At 32.6% G+C, this 21,296-nt stretch overlaps 1 protein-coding gene, 1 long non-coding RNA gene and 1 pseudogene across 2 annotated transcripts; 2 read left to right on the top strand and 1 right to left on the bottom strand.

The window, feature by feature from the left end:
* The first annotated feature begins 9,496 nt into the window (after positions 1–9,496).
* On the top strand, positions 9,497–12,359 carry LOC132609502 (UDP-glycosyltransferase 74G1-like). The gene is made up of 2 exons (XM_060323516.1): positions 9,497–10,141; positions 11,418–12,359. The coding sequence occupies exons 1-2, from the start codon at positions 9,497–9,499 to the stop codon at positions 12,156–12,158; spliced, it is 1,386 nt and encodes a 461-aa protein (XP_060179499.1). The 3' UTR covers positions 12,159–12,359.
* Positions 9,593–13,454, bottom strand: LOC132609503 (uncharacterized). Its single transcript, XR_009570869.1, has 2 exons — positions 12,743–13,454; positions 9,593–9,842 (listed from the first exon to the last, which is right to left on the bottom strand). It is a non-coding gene; the product is annotated as an uncharacterized LOC132609503 (long non-coding RNA).
* A 188-nt stretch (positions 13,455–13,642) lies between these two features.
* On the top strand, positions 13,643–17,909 carry LOC132612199 (ferric reduction oxidase 2-like; annotated as a pseudogene).
* The last annotated feature ends 3,387 nt before the right edge of the window (positions 17,910–21,296 follow it).

Raw genomic sequence — 21,296 nt, 5'->3', positions numbered from 1 at the left:
CTCTTATTCTATCTTTTGAGACCAAACATATAAAGTAATTTATTACGGTCTAATAATTACCTAATCATTTTCTTTGTTAGACTTAAAATTACTTTGTTAGACTTAAAATTATAGCGTGCCCCTCCAAGGAAAATAAGGACATTCGTTTGATGCTTCCTAATCTGAATGTGATAGCAACTCTTTAACTAATTTGATTCGAAATCGAAGAAGTAGTATTTTCTTTAAACACAATATTTTTAACTGTGAAATTTTTTATATTTACAAAAATAGTCATAGAAATTTAGTAGAATTAGACTAAAAGGTTATAAAGTCCATTGTCTTGAAATTAATACTTTAGTTCAGTTTAATGACTCTTATTCTATCTTTTAAGACAAAACATATAAAGTAATCTAAAAATACCTAAGCCTATCAAATTATGGTCTAATTACCTAATCATTTTCTTTGTTAGACTAAACATTTCAACATGCACTTCTCGGGAAATAAGGACATTGGTTGATGCTTCCTAATCTGAATATGATAGCAACTCGTTAACTAATTTGATGCTTCCTAACCTAAATGTGATAGCAACTCTTTAACTAATTTGATTCGAAACTGATAAGTGGTGACTTTACCATTATTTTAGTCTCTTTGCTTTGGTTTTTTGTGTTCTAAATCTACAATATGAGGCTATTCTTGGTGTGTATTGCTATGATTTCAAGTGCATTGAGTCACGAAGAGAATTGGGATCAAACCGAGTGAAAACGAGCCAAAAAGGTGCTAAAACGAAGAAAAGAAAATTTTGGCAGAAATACCCTTCACGAACACGAAGGTTGTCCGCGCTCACGATGATCAACTGGTCAAGTGACCTTCGCGAACACGAAGGACTAGTGCGAACGCGAAGAAGACTTTTCGGGCAAAACTGGGCAGTTTTGGAAATTCATGTTTTTAGTTCCCAATCCACATAAAACTCAACCAACCCTCTTGGAAACTCATCTTTGGCCATTTTACAAGTCTTGGAGAGCTAGGGTTCTAACACCCACAATTGGGGATTGAAGATTTGAAGATTGGGTTGAGAACTTTCTTAAACGTTTCTCCATTTCTTTGATTCCTTGCTTTGTAATGAATATCTAAATGTGTAGTATTTATTTTCTTCATTTGAATCTTGTTTATGGAAAATATTCTATGAATAAAGTTTTGGATGAAACTCTTGTTTTGCTCATGTATTGAATGATTTTTATTGCTAATGAAGTGATTTAACGTTGTTTTAATTAATCTTGTTCTTTAATGTTTCTTAAGGGATTAGCTAACCTTAAGACCCACCCATTTACTTCGATTTGAGCTCGAGAGAGGAAGATTGAGGTTGGGAAAGATTAATTAACAAGAATTTGGGGCTTTAAAATTCATCTAATAACTTGAGCTAGAGATAGGAAAGTTACTTGAGATTATATTGATTGTGATTAATATCACACTCTAAAGCTTGAGAAATCTTAGAGTGAAATTCATTGATTTGGTCGAGAAACTTTTGATGAGATTTTAGAGATCATTATCTAATTAGCATAAACTCACTCACTGTTGTAAAATCGTGAAATACATTGGATCATTACTTGAGCGTAATTTCCTTTGTACCCATATTTGCGGCCATTGATAATTTTACCCGCTTTCTAGTTAGTTTTATCTTTGTTAGTTGTTAAAACAAAAATCAAATATTGAAAAAGTGTTTGGCTTGACTTAGTTGGTGATAATTCCTTGTTTAAATCGCCTATTATATTTTTCCCTGTGGGATCGATCCCGACTCATAGTTGGATAAATTATATTGCATACGACCGTGTACACTTTCTCTTTGAGGAGTGGATTTGGACGTTATTAGAAACCGAAAATTAGAAGTAGTATTTTCTTTAAACTCTATTTTTAACATTGACTTTTTTTATATTTACCAAAATAGTCATAGAAATCTCGTAGAATTAGACTAAAAGGGTATAAAAGTCATTTAATATTTAAAAAGTATTTTGGTCAACTAACATTTAGATTCATACTTTTATAATAATATAGACTAGTTTCTACATACTTGCGTTGCACGAATGTCCCTTGTCAATTATTATAAGAATTATGTTAAAATGACAAATTGTACTTGCATGTGGTCATGACCTAATTCTAAATTTAACATAGTTAGATAGTGTCCGAACCTTAAGAAATATATTCTTGCTCCGTATATCTATATATCTTACAATTTTTTTATGGGATCTCATACTACAAATCACGCTTTTCTTTTTCTTTACTGATAACGACTTGGAAATATGATATCTTATGGATCAAATAATAATCAAATTAATCTACTTGATATTAAAAAAATAGTCAATAATTAATATTTTGTTTGAATTATTATATACACATATTTTGCTATAAAACATCATATATACACATGGATCAAAGTTCTCCTAAGATTAATAAGCAATAACTCAACACTAATTGCATCTCATCCTCTAAAACGGGTGCCTTATGTATTTATTGCTGACTCACAGCCGTTCCATTTGTAGATGAGCATTCTTCATGTACACTCCTCCTTTTCGTATAGAGTTTTTACAAAACAATTGGCAGGATTGACAATATCTTTAACAAAAAGGCACCTTCTGTATTTGTCACTGACTCACAAACTTCCTGTTTGTGGCCTTCCTGTTTGGATTTTTTAGAAGAAAAAAAAATTGGTAGCATTAGCTTGAAAATAAGTAGTTCAATAAAAGAAGAAAAAAATAAAACTAAAGACATATACAAAATTAGTGGAGCCACAAAAATAAAAGAAAATTAAAAGTAAAAGGAAAAAAAGGATGTTGTATTAACAAATAACAACAATAATTTAAGTCGTAAAACACATCTGAAATCATGGATGAATATAATCAGCACATCAGTGGTATTTGCAACATACAATCACGATTATAAAATATGTCTTTTATAGATATACAAGTTAATTATTATTTTCTAATTTCCACATCGTGTTCGATGTTTGTTTTTAAGCTCAACTAATTCATATTCGTATTGAAAAACCCTTTGAGCATAAATGACTACTTACCAAAAATCTCAATATATGCACATTCATTATTGCACCCACCACAAACATACTCAAAATTTTAGATAAGCTAAACATTAGTATTTCATCGAAAGACATATAAAAAGAAATAGTAAAAACGATATACCTTGATATCATCATGGAACTGTTGGGAAAATTAACAAATCACTAAATTAATTAATACATGACAATACAAAGTAAAGCAACTGATACTAATAACAAAAATACAAAATTAGCTACCAAAACAAGAGAATTATACTAATAGCAAGAGCAGATTTACTACCGATTCCACATCCAAATTAATGTACGAACAAAGTGTTCTCACGTTCAAAAGATGAAAGTTGCTGAGATGAGAATGTTGAGATGGATGTGTGGCCACACCAGGAGTGACAGGATTAGGAATGAGGATATTCGGGACAAGGTGGGAGTGGCCTCGGTGGAAGACAAGATGCGAGAAGCGAGATTGAGATGGTTTGGGCATGTGAAGAGGAGAGACACGGATGCCCCAGTGCGGAGGTGTGAGAGGTTGGCCATGGATGGTTTCAGACGAGGTAGGGGTAGGCCAAAGAAGTATTGGGGAGAGGTAATTAGACACGACATGGCGCAGTTACAGCTTGCCGAGGACATGACCTTAGATAGGAGGGTTTGGAGGACCCATATTAGGGTAGAAGGCTAGTAGATAGTCTCATTACCCTGCCTTATTAATAGTCGCATTATCGTAGTATAATTTCTTGTGCTCTAATTTATGCTATTATGCTATTATCTGTTATTTCCTGTGTTTTGATTATTCTATGTTATCTGTGTCGCTTGCGTTACTTCATTTCTATATCGCTTTGAATCTCTTAGCCGTATCTGACCTCTTTTTATGTTTTTATTGAGTCGAGGGTCTCTCGGAAACAGCCATCCTACCTTGGTAGGAGTAAGGTCTGCGTACACTCTACCCTCCCCAGACCCCACGTTGTGGGATTTCACTGGGTTGTTGTTGTTGTTGTTGTTGTACCTATAAGTGTAACCTTTTGATGATCTTTGTAACCAATTAATGACATAGGTTTTATTAGAAGACTTCAAAGTTACCCATTCTCCACAGAGCTAATAAATTATCTTGGCTATGAAAACTGGAAGTAAGAAAACAACAATAATTTTAGAGCTATATAATAACACAATACCTCATATATTAAGAGGTGGTTTAATGAGTTTTCCCATGTATACTGCAGGACAGATAGTTTGAATTTGATTGGAATTAGAATACCATGCAACTTAAAAATTAATTGTTAAAAATATACAACGGAATTTCAGTTTGTGTTGAATTCTTCCCACCAGAATATGGATGGAACATTATGACAAAAAAAGGGTAACGTTTTTATTTAGTGATCGAGGATATAGAGACATCATCTGTTTAGAATAAATTAAACATTAGGTGTAGTTACCGACTATAGTAAAAATGGTAACGTTTTTATTTAGTGATCACGGACATAGAGTCATCACCTATTTAGAATAAATTAAACATTAGGTATAGTTGCCGTCTATAATAAAAATGGTAACATTTTTATTTAGTGATCAAGGACATAAAGTCATGATCTATTTAGAATAAATTAAAAATTAGGTATAGTTGCCGTGTATAATAAAAATGGTAACGTTTTTATTTAGTGATCAAGGACATAGAGTCATCATCTATTTAGAATATAAAAATTAAACATTAGGTATAGTTGCCGTCTATAGTGGTGTTATTTGAGTTGGATTCAAACTCCCATGTTTTAGATAATAAATCATGGATGATTACAATTTTATCCTGCTTAACTTAAATTTTTAAGGACATAAAAGTCGTTTAATATTTAAAGATTATTTTGGCCGATCCACATTTAGCGAAAAATTTTAGTGCTTTTAATATATGTAAAAGATAGATAGAAAGTTGTCTGTAGTTAATTAAAAGTCCAATATAACTTCTAAAACGAAATTGAGCACACGAGTTGAAAATCAAGCTGTCTGTTCACTTTGCTGCATAGCAAATCCTTGGTTTGACAATATGGATTTGGACGGTTGCACATTTGAAGCATGCTAAAAAACAGAGGCCACTTTACATGGCCAAATGCATAAGGCCCTTAAAGTTGGTATGATTTTCCGTTTTGATACCTAAACTAATGTCTGTTCCTATTAAATCCTCCAATAATTATTAAAATGTGTATTGAACACTTAAGTCACAATCTCCCATTAAAATAAAGGGAGCATGCTTTCCAAATGCTCTGATATGAAAAAGAGGACCAATAAATGTTTGACACATAGACAGTAACAAAAGAAATAAGGTTTTTATCTTTCCTTAATTTGTGTATTTCAGCTACGTAAACAACATAAAAAAATTCCAAACTCGACGGCGCAAGCAGCGACTGCTGCTAAATTCAACATCATTATTTTCTATTACATCCGTCTCATTACCAACATCCATGCACAACTTCAGCATCAACCACCAATATTAAACTCATCATTGAATATTTATCACTCCACTTTCATTCAACACCACCATTAATTTGTTGCACCTGGCGCAAAGAGAGGAATTGGAGTTTCCAGTGACAAATGCTTATTAAAGTTGAAGAAATCAATAAATAGTAATGCAAAAGTTAAAAATTTTGCGAGCCTTACACATTTGAACAAATTCCATCACCTCAATCTCTCCATTTACATTTCATTTTGTTCTTCTTGTTAAGGTTAGTCTCCTTACTGGATATACAGATCAATTGAATAATTGGGTTTTCAAGAAATCAAAAAAAATTGAACCACAGTGGTTATCTTTAAGAAAAAAACAAAAAGAAAATTAACCACTATGGAGATATTAAATCTGAAGAAGAAAGAGCGAAGGGGGTAGGCTATCTTTTTGGAACCCATAATTACAAACTACTTAATGAGCCCATAATTTAATAAAAAATAAAAATAAAAATTATAAATTTTCATCTTTCCACGAGCCCAAATAATTCACCTGGTGTGTCATGTCACTATTTTGTGTTTAATAGACATATTTTAATAAGGGTCGAAAGCTCTAATAGGAACAAGCTTTAATTTAGGTCTCAAAATGAAAAATTGTGACAACTTTAAGGGTCCGTTTATGCATTTGGCCTTAATTTATTATATGCTATTAATTAGTTTGATTACGGACACACACAAGTGTATGTGTGCGCTTTGCTTGCATGTACTTTGATTATTGCGAATGATACAAGGATAATTAAATAGATTTTACGTTATATTTATCATTACTGAACAAAAATTTTACACCATCATATCACATGTATTTATTGTAGGAGGTGACTTATCTTATTTTCAAGATTACAAATCTATGTATATTTTAAGGAGACTTACTTATAAATAATTTTTAAATAATCAGATGACATAAAAAAAATACAAACGGCGGTGTATATAACTCAAACTCAATTAATTATAAATATGAGAAGAAGGTACTTCTAAACTGAATGCTGTTTTACGATGGTAGAATTAGGATTGCAAGGTAATTAAGGATTCCCTTTTCTTTCCTTATCTATTGTTCATTAGATATAAATTTAATTAAGGATTCCTTTAACTTCACCTACTTTAATTATATGTTATCAGGTAACTTGTGAATTTATTGAATGACTAGTTAATTTGTCCGCGCTTCGCGCAGTTAGGATACATTCTTTTGTAAATTGTCTTGATATAAAAGGGTTAAAGAATGTAACTAAAATTTTTAAAAATAAACATACATATAAAAAATATTATAAGACCAAGGCAAAAGTATAAAAATATACTAAAGCAACCGTGCATTTGAATAACATTATATAAATTCTTACAAACCTTTTTTCACTTTTGTTTTTAAATCATCCAAATGCTTTTTCATTTTGTGTGTTAAATCATCCAAATGAAAATAAATTAAAAACTATATCAGAATAATAATCTATGCACTAAACGTCAAATCAGGAAAAACTTTTAAAAATTTGTGCAACTATTTTCTTTTTCTTTCTTTGACGATCCATACAAAAACCATACATCAGAGTAATAATTTTAACACTAAACAAAACAAAAAAAATTGTTCACAGAATTAACTGCTTATTTGCAAAGACAATAATCATGAAAGTCTCTAGATTTGATCATAAACCATGTAGTTTGATTTTTAAAGAGATCGAACCTCGCAATATAATTTTTGTCTTTGCGCATTAAGAAGAGAAAGAAATTTACTCTAATCCCTGAAATAAAGTTGACCATTTCTTAGTGTCATCCAAGTGATCAGTTATTTCACTTGTGTGCAATTTTTTTCTTTAGCACGTTTGAGATACATTTTCCAAAGAAGTAGAATAATTGCAGCTTCATAATATTCTATTTTAGATAAATTTCAAGTGACACTTCTTTCTATAATTGAACAAATAATAAGGTAAGACTACTTTGTTACCCCTGTAGAATTTCGACACTTTGTTTGTTGACAATTTAGAATGACAAAAAAAAGGTATATTAGAAACAAAAAGTAGAAGTCTATCAAAGTACAACACCTCTTGCAGCTATATACAACAGAATTGATGGTTAAAAAGGAAGGAAAGGACATCCCTTTTGTTTTAGGATACAATTTCTAGTTTAAAACTTTGATTACTAATTAATATTTAATAATTTTTTAATATCTACAAAACATGAATCCAGTTGTGAAATTTGTTGTTATAAAAAAAGTTTGTTATTATTCATATATTGAGAAAATTAAAATGATGGGAGAGTTTAAGCTTGTGAATAACCTTTATTACAAAATAATATGTACATTAATTGAAAAATCGACATAGAGAATAAATTTCTTACTATCAAATAATGCAGTCAAAAGCAGGGTATCTTATGGTAATATGTCATATTACCAAAAAATAATTACAGAAATTCAAGAACACAATTGATATTATAGGCTATAATACCTTGATAAATTTACTTTCGGTTTAAGAAAATCCATTCATATTAGAGATCAAAATAAAAAGTTTCACTTCCAGCCCCAGGTCCTAAAACAGAATGAAACAAAACAGAAGAGAATAAGATCAATTGATAATCATAATTACATGTTGATGAATCGACAAAAATCAAAACAAAGTAAATAAAATTAGTTCATCCCCCAAATAAGATTAGATATAGAAAAAAAAAAAAAACTGCGTTTGAAGATAATTATTATCAGAAAAAATATCATATATTTGAATTACCCAAAAAGGATATTAGAGCAAATAAGATTACATCAAAGTAATGATATTCCAAGCCAAAAAGTTACAAAAAGATAAAAGGATAATATTCCAAACCTGGCATAAGAAATACTATTTTGTCTCTGAATAACTTTTCACCTTACTATCATAGTACTATGAAAATGAGTTAGTAACAAAAAGATTTCTACGGGCAAAAAATTAACTGGCGATTTCTAAAGCTTTACCTGTTACAAGGTCCTTCATCGGATGTATTTGTAGTTTCGCTCATTACTGCCAGATTGATCATATGTTGTGCCTTCAAATGTGAGGTATGAATTGGTAATATATTGCCTTTGTAGTGATTAAATATAATATGTATAATAATGATAGGTACTAAATAGGATAGTAAATATTGATCACTAACTGCTAAATCTGGGTTACGTGCATGTATTGAGGAATTGTAAGAGTCAATATTGGACGTGGCACATTAAACATAATTAAGAGAGTTTAATGAGTGATTTATTAAGTTTCTTTACATGACATATAAATGAAAAAAATAAGTAAAAAGTCAAAAAAAGGAGGAAAAAGATAAATAACAATGGAGTCCATAGAGATGTGCCACATCACCTTGTCTATGCCTAACTTTATATTATATATAGATTGGATGTAGTTAAAATCCAATCCGATTTCTAAAATGAAAGAGATAACATCTGAGAAGACCCCACTTTCCTGCGTTCTTCTTTCCACGACGAGTAGAACATTCAAGATGCATGGGCCCTGCCTAACGAATGACGAATTCCCAATTCGTCAATTCTACTAGTGAAGTTGTTGGCAACCTTTATACTACCTACATAAAAGAAAAGGAAATCGATCATTAGATTCCGAGCAATAAAAAGTCAGTATCGACAATATATATATTGGTACGTTCATTTGAAATTTATATCAGATAATAAATTAATTCTTTAAATATTTATATATATTTAGTGATTTTTAATATAAATTCAGGTACATAAACACGTAGATAGAAAGATAGAATCCGGCCGTGATTTTGGATGTACTCATTGCATTGGACCCCATAATTTTCTTATGTCATTGCGTATGCATGTTGCTGTTGGCAATAAAAAGTTGGTACAATAGGAAGAAGCCGAGCCATTTTGTTAGGCATGTAGGTCCAACTTGGACACTTGCAAACTCTATCAACAAACTATAACTATAAGAACCACATTTGCACCACTAAGATTTTCCCATCCTTTCTCAATCTTAATTCATTTCACCAATTGAGAAGTTGCCTAGTAAAAAAATGACTACCCACAAAGCTCATTGCTTGATCTTGCCATATCCACTCCAAGGTCATATCAACCCAATGCTCCAATTCTCTAAACGTTTGCAATCCAAAGGTGTCAAAATCACTATAGCACCAACAAAATCATTCTTGAAAACCATGCAAGAATTACCAACTTCAGTGTCAATTGAGGCCATATCCGATGGATATGACGATGGTGGCATCGACCAAGCAGAATCTTTCTTGGCCTACATAACGCGATTCAAAGAAGTTGGCTCGGATACTCTGACTCAGCTTATTCAAAAATTGACAAATTGTGAGTGCCCTGTGAATTGCATAGTTTATGATCCATTCCTTCCTTGGGCTGTAGAAGTGGCAAAGAATTTTGGATTAGTTAGTGCTGCTTTTTTCACACAAAATTGTACAGTGGATAATATTTATTACCATGTACATAAAGGGGTAATAAAACTTCCACCAACTGAAGTTGATGAACAAATATTAATTCCTGGATTGTCAAGTACTACAGTTGAGAGTTCAGATGTACCTAGTTTTGAGTCTAGTCCTCAATCAGATAAATTAGTTGAATTGTTGGTGAATCAATTCTCAAATCTTGAGAAAGTGGATTGGGTCCTAATCAATAGCTTCTATGAGTTGGAGAAAGAGGTAGGAGAAAAATTCTACTTTTGTTCTTTTTCTTTATCTGTTAAATCCATTTGGGTCTAAGTTGTCTGCATAAATCCACATTCCAAAACTAATACTCTCTCTCCCAATTTATGTTATGTAATTTCCTTTTTAATCGGTAAAAAAAGAATGATTCATTTATATATTTAGAAATAATTTAACTTTTAACTTTTTATATTAATTACCTTTAATGAGATGATTTATAGTCACAAAAATGTATATGACTTGTTTTAGACTACAAGTTTTAAAAGTTTTTTTGTTTCTTACTTAAACTTCGTATCTAGTCGTGCATCACGCCATCATATAAACTAAGATGCGGGAGTAATTGCTTTGACAAATTGAGTTTATTTTGATATATTTGACTTCTAAAAACACAAAAAGTCATTTATTACTTTATTTCCATATTATAATATTGTCCTAGTAGAGTTTTAATTAAGTGAAACATTTACAAAAAAGTAAATGGTAGTTTTAATAAATACGCTTATGACTAAAGCTGTTAAATATCTTTTTTTTTAAAGCACGTGTAAACTTTAAAAGAAAACTACAATATGACACCTGTGCAATTTCATATCTACGGATATTTATTTATTTAACTAAAACACCACCCTAAACCATGGTTAAGCCCCATCTGTTATTTAATTTTTCTTTCCTTACTGGCCGGCTTGATATATATGTAGCTGAAAATGTTGCTGTCACCAGTTTTTTATTTTTATATTGTACTAAATTTTCATGATTTTTTATTATTTCATTCTTCAAGTCTCCAAAAAATGATAAACTTCCACCCAAAATCCCAATCACGTTCAATTTCCAATTGTTTTCAGCCAGATTGAAATTCTCAGCAATATTTTCGAAATGTTTTCAGCCAGAATGAGATCTCCAATAATATTTTCGGATGTTTCTATCTTGCCAAATTAATTTGGTATTGATCTAGAAAGAGAGCGAATATAATGGAGCTTAACTGTGGTTTAGAGTGGTTAGTTAAATAAATAATTACCCTTAGATGTGAAATTGCACAGGTGTCATCAGATTAGTGCTGCACTGGATAAACTGGACATTGGCTCTAATGGAGAGGAGCCGCTTCCAAAGTAAATGATATCAGTTTAACAGAAATTATAAGTATCAGATAATTAATTGGTAACGTAATAAAAAGGGTAACTAACCGCAGCTAATATATAGTGTACAAAGATCTTAATTTACACTGTCAGATTTAAATTGTTACAGGAACTTGTTGTCATGTATCTAATTGTTTGACATGTAGGTAATTGATTGGATGGCCAAACTTTATCCAATCAAGACAATTGGACCAACAATACCATCCATGTACTTAGACAGGAGGCTACCAAATGACAAAGAGTATGGCCTCAGTCTCTTCAAGCCAATGGCAAATGAGTGCCTAAATTGGTTAAATAATCAACCAATTAGCTCAGTGGTGTATGTATCATTTGGAAGTATGGCCAAAGTAGAAGCTGAGCAACTGGAAGAAGTGGCATGGGGTTTGAAGAATAGCAACAAGAACTTCTTGTGGGTAGTTAGATCCACTGAAGAACCCAAACTTCCCAAGAATCTTTTAGAGGAATTAAAATCAACATGTGAGAATAATAAAGGCTTAGTGGTGTCATGGTGTCCACAATTACAAGTGTTGGAACATAACTCGATAGGGTGTTTTCTCACTCACTGTGGATGGAATTCGACTTTGGAAGCAATTAGTTTGGGAGTGCCAATGGTGACAATGCCACAATGGTCAGATCAACCAACAAATGCAAAGCTTGTGCAAGATGTTTGGCAGATGGGAGTTAGAGCCAAACAAGATGAAAAAGGGATAGTTAGAAGAGATATTATAGAAGAATGTATAAAATTAGTGATGGAAGAAGAGAAAGGAAAAGTGATAATGGAAAATGTAAAGAAATGGAAGGAATTGGCTAGAAATGCTATGGATGAAGGAGGAAGTTCGGATAAAAACATTGAAGAATTTGTTTCCAAGTTGGTGAAGGAAATTTAGCCATAGAAAAATAAACAAGAAGCTAATTTGTATTTTGTAAGTTTTATTTTTCAGGTTGAAAAGTAGCAAAGTTTGACCTGAATCTTCCTATATTTTCTCCTTTGCCCAATTTTTGTGGAAAGCTAAAGCAATTTGGCTGATATAATACCAACCTATAATTGTAATGTGTTGGATATTTGATAATTAGGTATGGATTGATGACATGTAATGGTCAATGGCTCATTCCTTAATTATTTGTTAGACTATTGGATTGCTTATTTGTAATCTGACCTTTAACTAGAGTACTTGTGGATGCAATCAGCTAAGAGTTTAACTCCTATACAGTAGGACCAATCTAACATTTTAATTTATCAATTCACCTAAAAAATAATTACAGATAACCATTTAGTAACTTGAAAAATAAGTCGAATGACATGCAACAAGAAGTCAAAATACAATAATAACATCAAAACTTATACCGAGAATATGTAAGTTGAACTATTATACCGAAAATCATCCGAATTAGGCCCAGATGTCACTTGATTGAAGCTAAGATACAAATATGTTAAGAGAGAAATTTTTAGGAGTAACAAAAGAAAACTTACAACTAATTAATCTGTAAAGCCTGTCAATCTCTTCATTTCCTTGATTGAGGTGATAACTTGAAGTGTTGAACTTGTAGTTGTCATTTAGAGCATTCATATACTGACGAGTTTCACATTTGATACATTCGACAATGTGTCAACGTGGATTAATTAGCTCAAAGTGACTTCTTGTGTATTGCAAAGCTTGTGCAAGATGTTTGGGAAATGGGTATTAGAGCCAAACAAGACGAAAAAGGGATAGTTAGAAGAGAGGTTATTGAAGAATATATAAAACTAGTGATGGAAGAAGAGAAAGGAAAAGTTATTAGGGAAAATGTAAAGAAATGGAAGGAATTGGCTAGAAATGCTGTTGATGAAGGAGGAAGTTCAGATAAAAACATTGAAGAAATTGCTTCCAAGTTGGTATCATAGAAAAAATAAACAAGAAGCTAATTTGTGTTTTGCAAGTTCTATTTAGCTATCTTCCTTTGCAATACGTCAAGTCTTTGTTAGCAAGAAAAGCACAATAAAAAATTATTAAGACATTAAAAAGGGAAAGAGCAAATTTCTTGAATCCCCATGTAGTCAACTCTTCAAGTGTTCCAGTGGTCCAGACATTTCTAAGAAAATATTCCGTCAATCAAGTTTTTATGCTTTTCTGAGGGAATAAAAGGATTGTCCTTTTATTCTTTTTGCTCTTTTTAAAATATCAACCGGTCCTTGCTTTAAAAGACGAAGACAACTCAAAACGGGCAACAAAATTAGACATGCAAAGGAAAACAATATACACAGAACAAGTTTAATTTGAGGTTTATTTAAGTTTCTTGTAGGATTTATCATGTGAAGTACTCCTTCCCTCTCAATTTATGTGACACCATTTGACTTGACACGGAGTTTAAGAAAGAAAAAAAGACTTTTGAAATGTGTGGTCCAAAACAATCTTTATATAAATGTGTGGATGTAAATCATCTCATAAAATTAAATTATTTCTAAATATAGATAGATAATATTCTTTTTTGGGACAGACCAAAAAGAAAATAGTGCCACATAAATTGGCACAGAGGGAGTAGTACCAAAACACAATAAGTCCAATTCTTGGTGAATTTCTAACTAGTAAATTAATGACTTTTGATTGAAATGAAACAGATGCTTAAATGGGCATAAACTGATATCTCAAATTTGGCTGGAGAGTTGTCATTGAAACATTCCTTCTACACTATCCTCTTCGTCTTGCATGTTGGCGTCTCTTATGCCGGCATTATGCTTCCCTGTTTCTACCTCTTCGTGATTGATTGGTACTTAAGATTCTTAAAATCGCCATCAAATTTTTGTTTAGTCTCAGCTCGAGTTCTACCATGTGAAACTCTTGAGCTAAACTTCTAGAGTAAAGGTAAATTGAAGAAATTTCATATATTTACACTTGGCTCACCACAAGAAAATACAATTTGTGATGGAGCTTCATGTCCGTCACAAATTTTGTCCACGTTGATAAATTATGTGACAATACCTTAATAATTGAAATTGTTATAGAAGGACTAACATAACCAAATTGAAAATTTTGATCTTTTTTACACGGGTTTAAGTTATACACCTACTAGTATCATGTTTGTGAATGTACTAGCATTTCAAAACTACAATGGGCATACTACGAATGATAGGATTAGAAATGAAGTTATCCGAGATAAGGTGGGAGTGGCTTCAGTGGAGGGCAAGATGTCAGAAGCGAGTCTGAGATGATTTGGGCATGTGCAGAGAATATGCACAGAGGCCCCAGTGCGAAGGTGTGAAAGGTTGGTTATAGATGGTTTTAGGAGAAATAGAGGTAGGCGAAAGAAGTATTGGGGAGAAGTGATTAGACAGGACATGACGCAATTCCAGCTTACCGAGGACATGACTGTAGATAGGAGATTTTGGAGGACACGGATTAGGGTAGACGGTTAGTAGGTAGTAAAGCGATGTCTCGCGAACTTCCCATAGTACTAGTAGGCGTAGCATTATCCTGTAGCTTATTGTCTTTCGATTTCTTCTACTATTTGCTGACTCTTGTACTCCAATTATCATTTTAGTTGTTGCAATTACTGTTCCTTTTTTATATATGCTTTCTTTTATATTTTGCGATGACTTCTTTACTTCTGTTAATTCTTGACTGACCTTCTTTGAAATGCCTTTTCTTGAGCCGAGGGTCTATCGGAAATAACCTCTCTACCTCCCAAGGTAGAGATAAGGTCTGCGTACACTCTACCCTCTCCAAACAACACTTGTGGAATATGCTGGGTATGTTGTTGTTGTTGTAATGACATCCATTTATAATCACTTCAAGCAGTCGTTTGGAGCCAGATAAGCTTGGTGTTGTCATTAAGAGTGAAGGAAGTTGTTCCAAGAAACTTTAGCAAATGATTTCTTCCCCTGTTTCTGTCGATCGTCTAAACATCTCTGTTGAAGGACCTTATGGACCTGCTTCTACACATTTTCTAAGGTATGTATGAAAAAGAGATGTAAAAACTTACCAGCATTCAATATTTATGGCAAACCTTACTACTCCATAATTATTGAAAATATTAGATTGTGCTGCATGTTGGGATCGAAATAATTAGGGAGTCACGCAGAAGCTTATAATTGCAAACCTTGAACGATGATAAATCAGACGACAAAAAAAACTATACTAAAAGAAAAAAAAATATTTAATATGGTTTGGTCAAGTGACCTACATATTGAAAAACTAATATAAAAAGAAAAATATTAAAACTATGAGAGAATAATCTCCCCCTAAACGAAACTCTTTTAATGACTACATTGTGAATGATTTTCCGTGTGTTTTTTTTTGTGAATGAAGAATCCTCAATTTATAGAAATTCAAAAAAATTCCTCCAAGAAAGTATTAGTCAAATATGGAAGAGATATTTTCCACTTGGGAAATCTTTTCCAACAAGAAAAGAATTCTAATTATGGTAGAAAATCAAGGCAAAACCCTAACAAATCTCTCCTTTTGGCCTGGATTTTCTTGACAAAACTTGATTCTCCTTCTTCACATAATCTTCATCACTGCTGCTTGTCATTGTTAAAAATAAGGTTAAAAATATTATGGGTTAAAAATTGGATTTAAAATATTTTGCTTTATTTTTAAAGATACAGCAGCAGGATGTTGAAATTATGGTTGAAATTCATCTCCACATGTAGTACTTTGGATAAAATCTTCATTATTATCGAGTTGGTTGCAACTTGAATTGATCCACTTTGATCCTGACTTCAACCTCGTTGAACCATTGGCTGAACCATTGGCACTGATGTCACTTGTTAGGATCGAAATAATCAGGGGGTCATGAGGAAGCTAATAATTGCAAACCTTGAACGATGATAATCAGACGACAAAGAAAACTCTACTAAAAGAAGCATAATATTTAATATGGTTTGATCAAGTGACCTACATATTGAAAAACTAATATTAGAAGAAAAATATTAAAAATATGAGATAATAATCTCTCCCTAAACAAAACTCTTTTAATAACTACATTGTGAATGATTTTCTGTGTGTCTTTTTTTGTAAAGAAAGAATCCTCAATTTATAGAAATACAAAAAAATTCCTCCAAGAAAGTATTAGTCAAATATGGAAGAGATCTTTTACACCTAGGAAGCCTTTTCCAACAAGAAAAGAATTCTAATTATGGTAGAAAATCAGGGCGAAACCCTAACACAGCGGAGGCGAATCCAAAATCTAGAATCAGTCGGTTCAGATTGACTATATATATATATATATATATATATATATATAGTGCCAACTGAATTCAAATGAATTCAGTTGAACCAGAAAAACTCGTCCTAAATCTGCCTCGGTTGCTTAGTACTATATGTTACAAGGATATAAACTAAAGTTCCCTTTTATTCATTGTTGCAGGCATGATTTATTGTTTATGGTGATTGGAGGAAGTGGAGTTACCTCTTTCATCTGCATAATTAGGGAGCTAATCCACACAAGTTAATCACAAAAATGCAAGATACCAGAAATCGTACTCATGAGAACTCACAAGACCTCACCATGTTGGACCTTCTCCTTCCTATTTCTGGTGGCCCATCAGAAACTTCCAAGTTGGGCCTACAAAGTGAGGCTTCCCATATCAGCAGGAGACAAGAAGAACTTGAGGACCACATGGTTCAAGCCCATCACTCCAATTCTTGGCCCAAACAATTGGCTCTGGCTTGGTGCTATCATATCATCTTCCTTCATTATTTTCTTGATTTCTTTGGGGATCTTGAATAGATATTACATATACCCAATTGATAAAAATATCAATGAGATATACTCTTATCCAATAAAGGTTGTGCTGAATATGCTAATCATTTGTATCTCCATAGTCATCACAAATAGTGCAGCATTTGTGGAACAAGAGCCCTAGTGCCACTGATGCCAAATAGATTTTAGAACATGGAAGGTGCAAGTCCTATGGATTCACCTAGTTCTTGGTTTATAATGCTGATAGGGAAATGGAGAGTTTGGCCCAACAGTAACTTTTTCATTCAACTAATCTCCATTTTGGTAAAAGGCTAGATCTCAAAAGTAAGTTCATAACAAAAAAATGTTACTCCCTCTATCCTGATTTATGTGTCATAGTTAAGATTTTGAGAGTCAAACTTCTTAATTTTGTCTGTAATTCAGACATAGAATCATCAAGTTTTTTGAAATAAAATTTACATATTTGGAAACTACGTAAAAGTACTATAAGTCATATTGATTAACAGTTTAACACATTAAAAGGCATATGAACAAATTGCGGTTAAATAAAAACTTATTTGACTCTCGAAATTCTAACACCGCCACAAAAATGAGACGGAGGCAGCACTAATAAAGTGTCGCAAGAGCATTTAAGTTCTGTATGAACTTAACCTGCAGTAACAAGTAATAACTCGATATATCAAACTTGATAAGTAACATGTAAAATATAGTATAACCAACTATAACTAGTTGAACTGATGCGGTAAAAGTTATTTATAATTTTGGTATATACAACTTAAATCCAAATACCATGTGCTTTATATATACTATATTAAAATCTCTTATTCAAATTACTCAACATTTTGAAGAACTCTGCATTAATAAGTTGTATATTTGTTGCAAGGATGTTGTTTGAGAGGAAAGAATCAAGTGTTTGTTATGAGACAACAATGAAAGCAATTAACTGTTGGAATAGTTAGTGTTGATGGGAGTATATGAGGAAATGAACTTTGGAGATAAAAGAAAGCTACTCTTTTTAGAGAGAAGAAAGTTACTCTTTTCAGATATTAAAACTTCGTGGTTAAATCTAAAATTAATTAAAACGTTTTTTGTTTATGACGGTAGTGCATATTCCTAAAGGATGTGTCTGTTACGAAAAACCGTCTTTGAACAGACGTGTCTGCTGTGAATAGATACCTAAGGTATTATAAATACCAGGAACCGCTTCAAAATAAAGATATAACAGACAGACACTCATTTCTTATCGTCTTCTTCTCTAATTACTCATTACAAAACACAATTATATTCTTGTGGGAAATTCAAGTTAATTGCTGAAACATGAATTTCATAGGCTTTGTAAAATTCTAGAGGAATTCTACCACCATCTCTGCAGCAACGAAGTGGGAGGCTTAAATTCCTTAAGGACAGAGATTACTCTATCAAAGCAGGATAATTTCTTCCCCACTTCTGAAATCTACTTTTCTAACAATCTTAAGGAGTGAAAGACTTACTGAAAATAAGAATTTAAATTCAGATTTCATTTCTTCTCAAGCAAATTATATTTTAATTGAAGGAGACAGATAATGTATTAAATAAAATATTATTGTCTTGAATATGGATGAGGATAAAAAGAAGTTAAGCAATGGCTTCACGTCGTACTTCTTGAAAATGAGAAGAAAAATATTATAAGATCGTTGTATGGATTAAACAAGCTCCGAAAAGTATGAAAATTTGATAAGGTAATATTATCAAATGGTTTTAAACATAACAGAGGGGGTAAATAGATTTCAGGTTCACAAAGGATTAAAAAGTGATCGTGTATCTTTATGTTGGTGACATGCTATAAGAACTAATTGCAAGGCATGAATGAAACTAAGAAGTTTTGAACTCTCAAGTTAAGATGAAAGATTTGAGAGAAGTTGATACTATATCTTAGGTATCAAAATTAAAATGTAGTGGGGGTTTCATTTTATGTGAATATTACTACATTGAAAAGGTTCTTGCCAAGGTGTTTAATCATTTGGGTATTAGGAGATTTATACTCAATTAGATGGTTTTATAAATTGGTTGAGAACATAGAAAGATTTATTAGTCAATAAGACTATGCTAGTGCAGTGCTAATTGAATTGCACCTTTGCTATTTGTAATATCAAAATATGCCCATAATCCTAGAAGTGACCATTGGAGTAGTATTGTCACGCCCCAAACCATGGCCTAGGCGTAACACGGCACTCGGTGCCTTGCTGCAATTGACCGAGCGAACCACATGACTTGCTGAACAACATGAGACATGAACTAATGCAGAATATAACTTAAATCATAAAAGTCTGACTAAGCATGAGATATCATAATAATACTAAAAATACTTGTTTAAAATATAAGTGCGGAACATCATGAATATGTAGCCAAAAAGGCTAACCAAAACTGAGTATCTGACATAACATGCTAAACTAGTCTATGAAACCTCTGACGTGAGTCAGACTGCTAAACTGTTTACCGGGACAAGGCCCCCGATATACCTTGACTACATACTAACATGAACATGAAATATAAATGATGACAAAACCTTGAATCATATGGGGCTCACCGAAAGCTGATACGAGCAATGTCCTAACGAGCTGATCTGTCGTCCTGTAAATCAATACCTGCATCGTGAAATGCAGGCCCCGAACAATATAGGGACGTCAGTACATTTGAATTGCATTGGTATGTAAAGCAACTGAATAAATAAATATGACACATGAAATAATAAGAACTGAAACTGTAAGCTGGACATGAACATGAGTAGCATCTGACATAAATAAATATATATACACATACATATAACATGAGAAAATCATTATTAAATGGGAGAGCCTTAGTATAACTGACATGTAACCAGCACGTGATCACGTGGCGTCTGACTTTGCCCAATCAGCTGCCATCTGTACCATATCGGGATACGAGACATGAACATGACATGAATGGATCCAATACCCCATAATGGGTAACATGAAGGAATCTTCCTAACTGAGCAGAGCGATCCTTATCCTATGCTGGCATATGTAGTTTCAGGTATTAAACCTTCTCAGTAATCTGTGCAACTCTCAAAATATGAATGTGGATATAGTTGGCTTAGAAGCCCATGAATTACATAAACATGATTCGTGAGTGTAATATAACCTGAATATAGATAAATAGTATAACTTGTGTAAACATGGGAACATATAGGATTTCATGGAATTAAGCATATTACGTCATAACTTGCATTCATGAACCCCATGAAATTCAAAACACAGGTATTCATGGATTATGGACGCATTCCCAACAACCAAAATAAAATATCAAGAATACAACAACGAGCTAGTAATACAAACATAGTGTAGCATGATACATGTAACTTAAGCTCATCATGACTTAGAATAGGAGCCCTAGGTTTTGTGAATCTTCGTATTTTCATGGATGAACTTGGTGTGGGAAAGAACAATGATGTTGCCACATGTGGATAGAAGCCCTACATACCTTAATCGCTCCAAAACTTGTGATAATGGTCTGAACTTGGAGAAGAATCCCAAAAGCTTGATTATTGAACCTTGAGATGGGTTGAAACAATGAATTTTTGTTTAGAATTCATGTATATATGTTAGAATTCACTTGAAAGGCTTGGAATAGGCTTATCTTGGTGTATGAGAGTGATAGGAGGAGAAAACATTTGTGCTAGGGCTTGAAAAGATGAAAAATAGAATTAAAGAGTGAACCTACGTATTTATACTGTTCACTGTGTCGGAAAATGTACAATCACCATGTACGGCCCGTACAATGTGGCCGTACCTCGAGTGGCGAATTCCAGAAACTGGAGATTTTCTCCTGCCAGGTACGGTCTAGGATGTACGACCCGTACAATAATGTAGGATATGTATACTTGACCGTACCTCGTAAGCAGAGTCCTGGATTTTCTGGGGGTGACGGACGGTACAAAGTACGACCCGTATAACTGACATAAAACGTCAATCACTGATCCTAAAATGAATTTTAATTCTAACACTCCCCATCTTGTTTTTCTAAGCGGGTAAATCAGGATTACAGTTCAGTTTGAAGGTACCAGGTGTTACAAGTATCATAAGGATACTTAGTTATCTTAAAAGGACAAAATCTTTGACTTATTTTGAATAAACATCCTCAATATTGAAGGATACTTTTATGCTAGTTGGATAACTAGTATGAATGACAATAAGTTAGCGTCTGACTGGATTCTATTTTGGATGGAGAAGCAATTTCATGAGCTTCTAAGAAACAGATGTTGGTTACTTAATCCTTTCATGAAATTTGAATTTATAGATGCAAAAAGAGAGACAAGATGGCTGGAAAAGTTATTATAAGGTTGTGGC

The sequence above is a fragment of the Lycium barbarum genome, chromosome 9 (genome assembly GCF_019175385.1).
Source record: "Lycium barbarum isolate Lr01 chromosome 9, ASM1917538v2, whole genome shotgun sequence".
NCBI classification, from domain to species: Eukaryota; Viridiplantae; Streptophyta; class Magnoliopsida; order Solanales; family Solanaceae; genus Lycium; species Lycium barbarum.
Note: the sequence above shows the minus strand (reverse complement) of the source record. Positions and strands in the feature narration are given on the sequence as shown.

What these genes read in the sequence shown, in the direction of transcription:
- LOC132609502 (XM_060323516.1), top strand. Translation starts at nt 9,497, where the DNA reads ATGACTACCCACAAAGCTCATTGCTTGATCTTGCCATATCCACTCCAA. An exon ending in TCTATGAGTTGGAGAAAGAG is followed by an intron (nt 10,142 to 11,417) that starts GTAGGAGAAAAA and finishes TTTGACATGTAG; the next exon opens with GTAATTGATTGGATGGCCAA.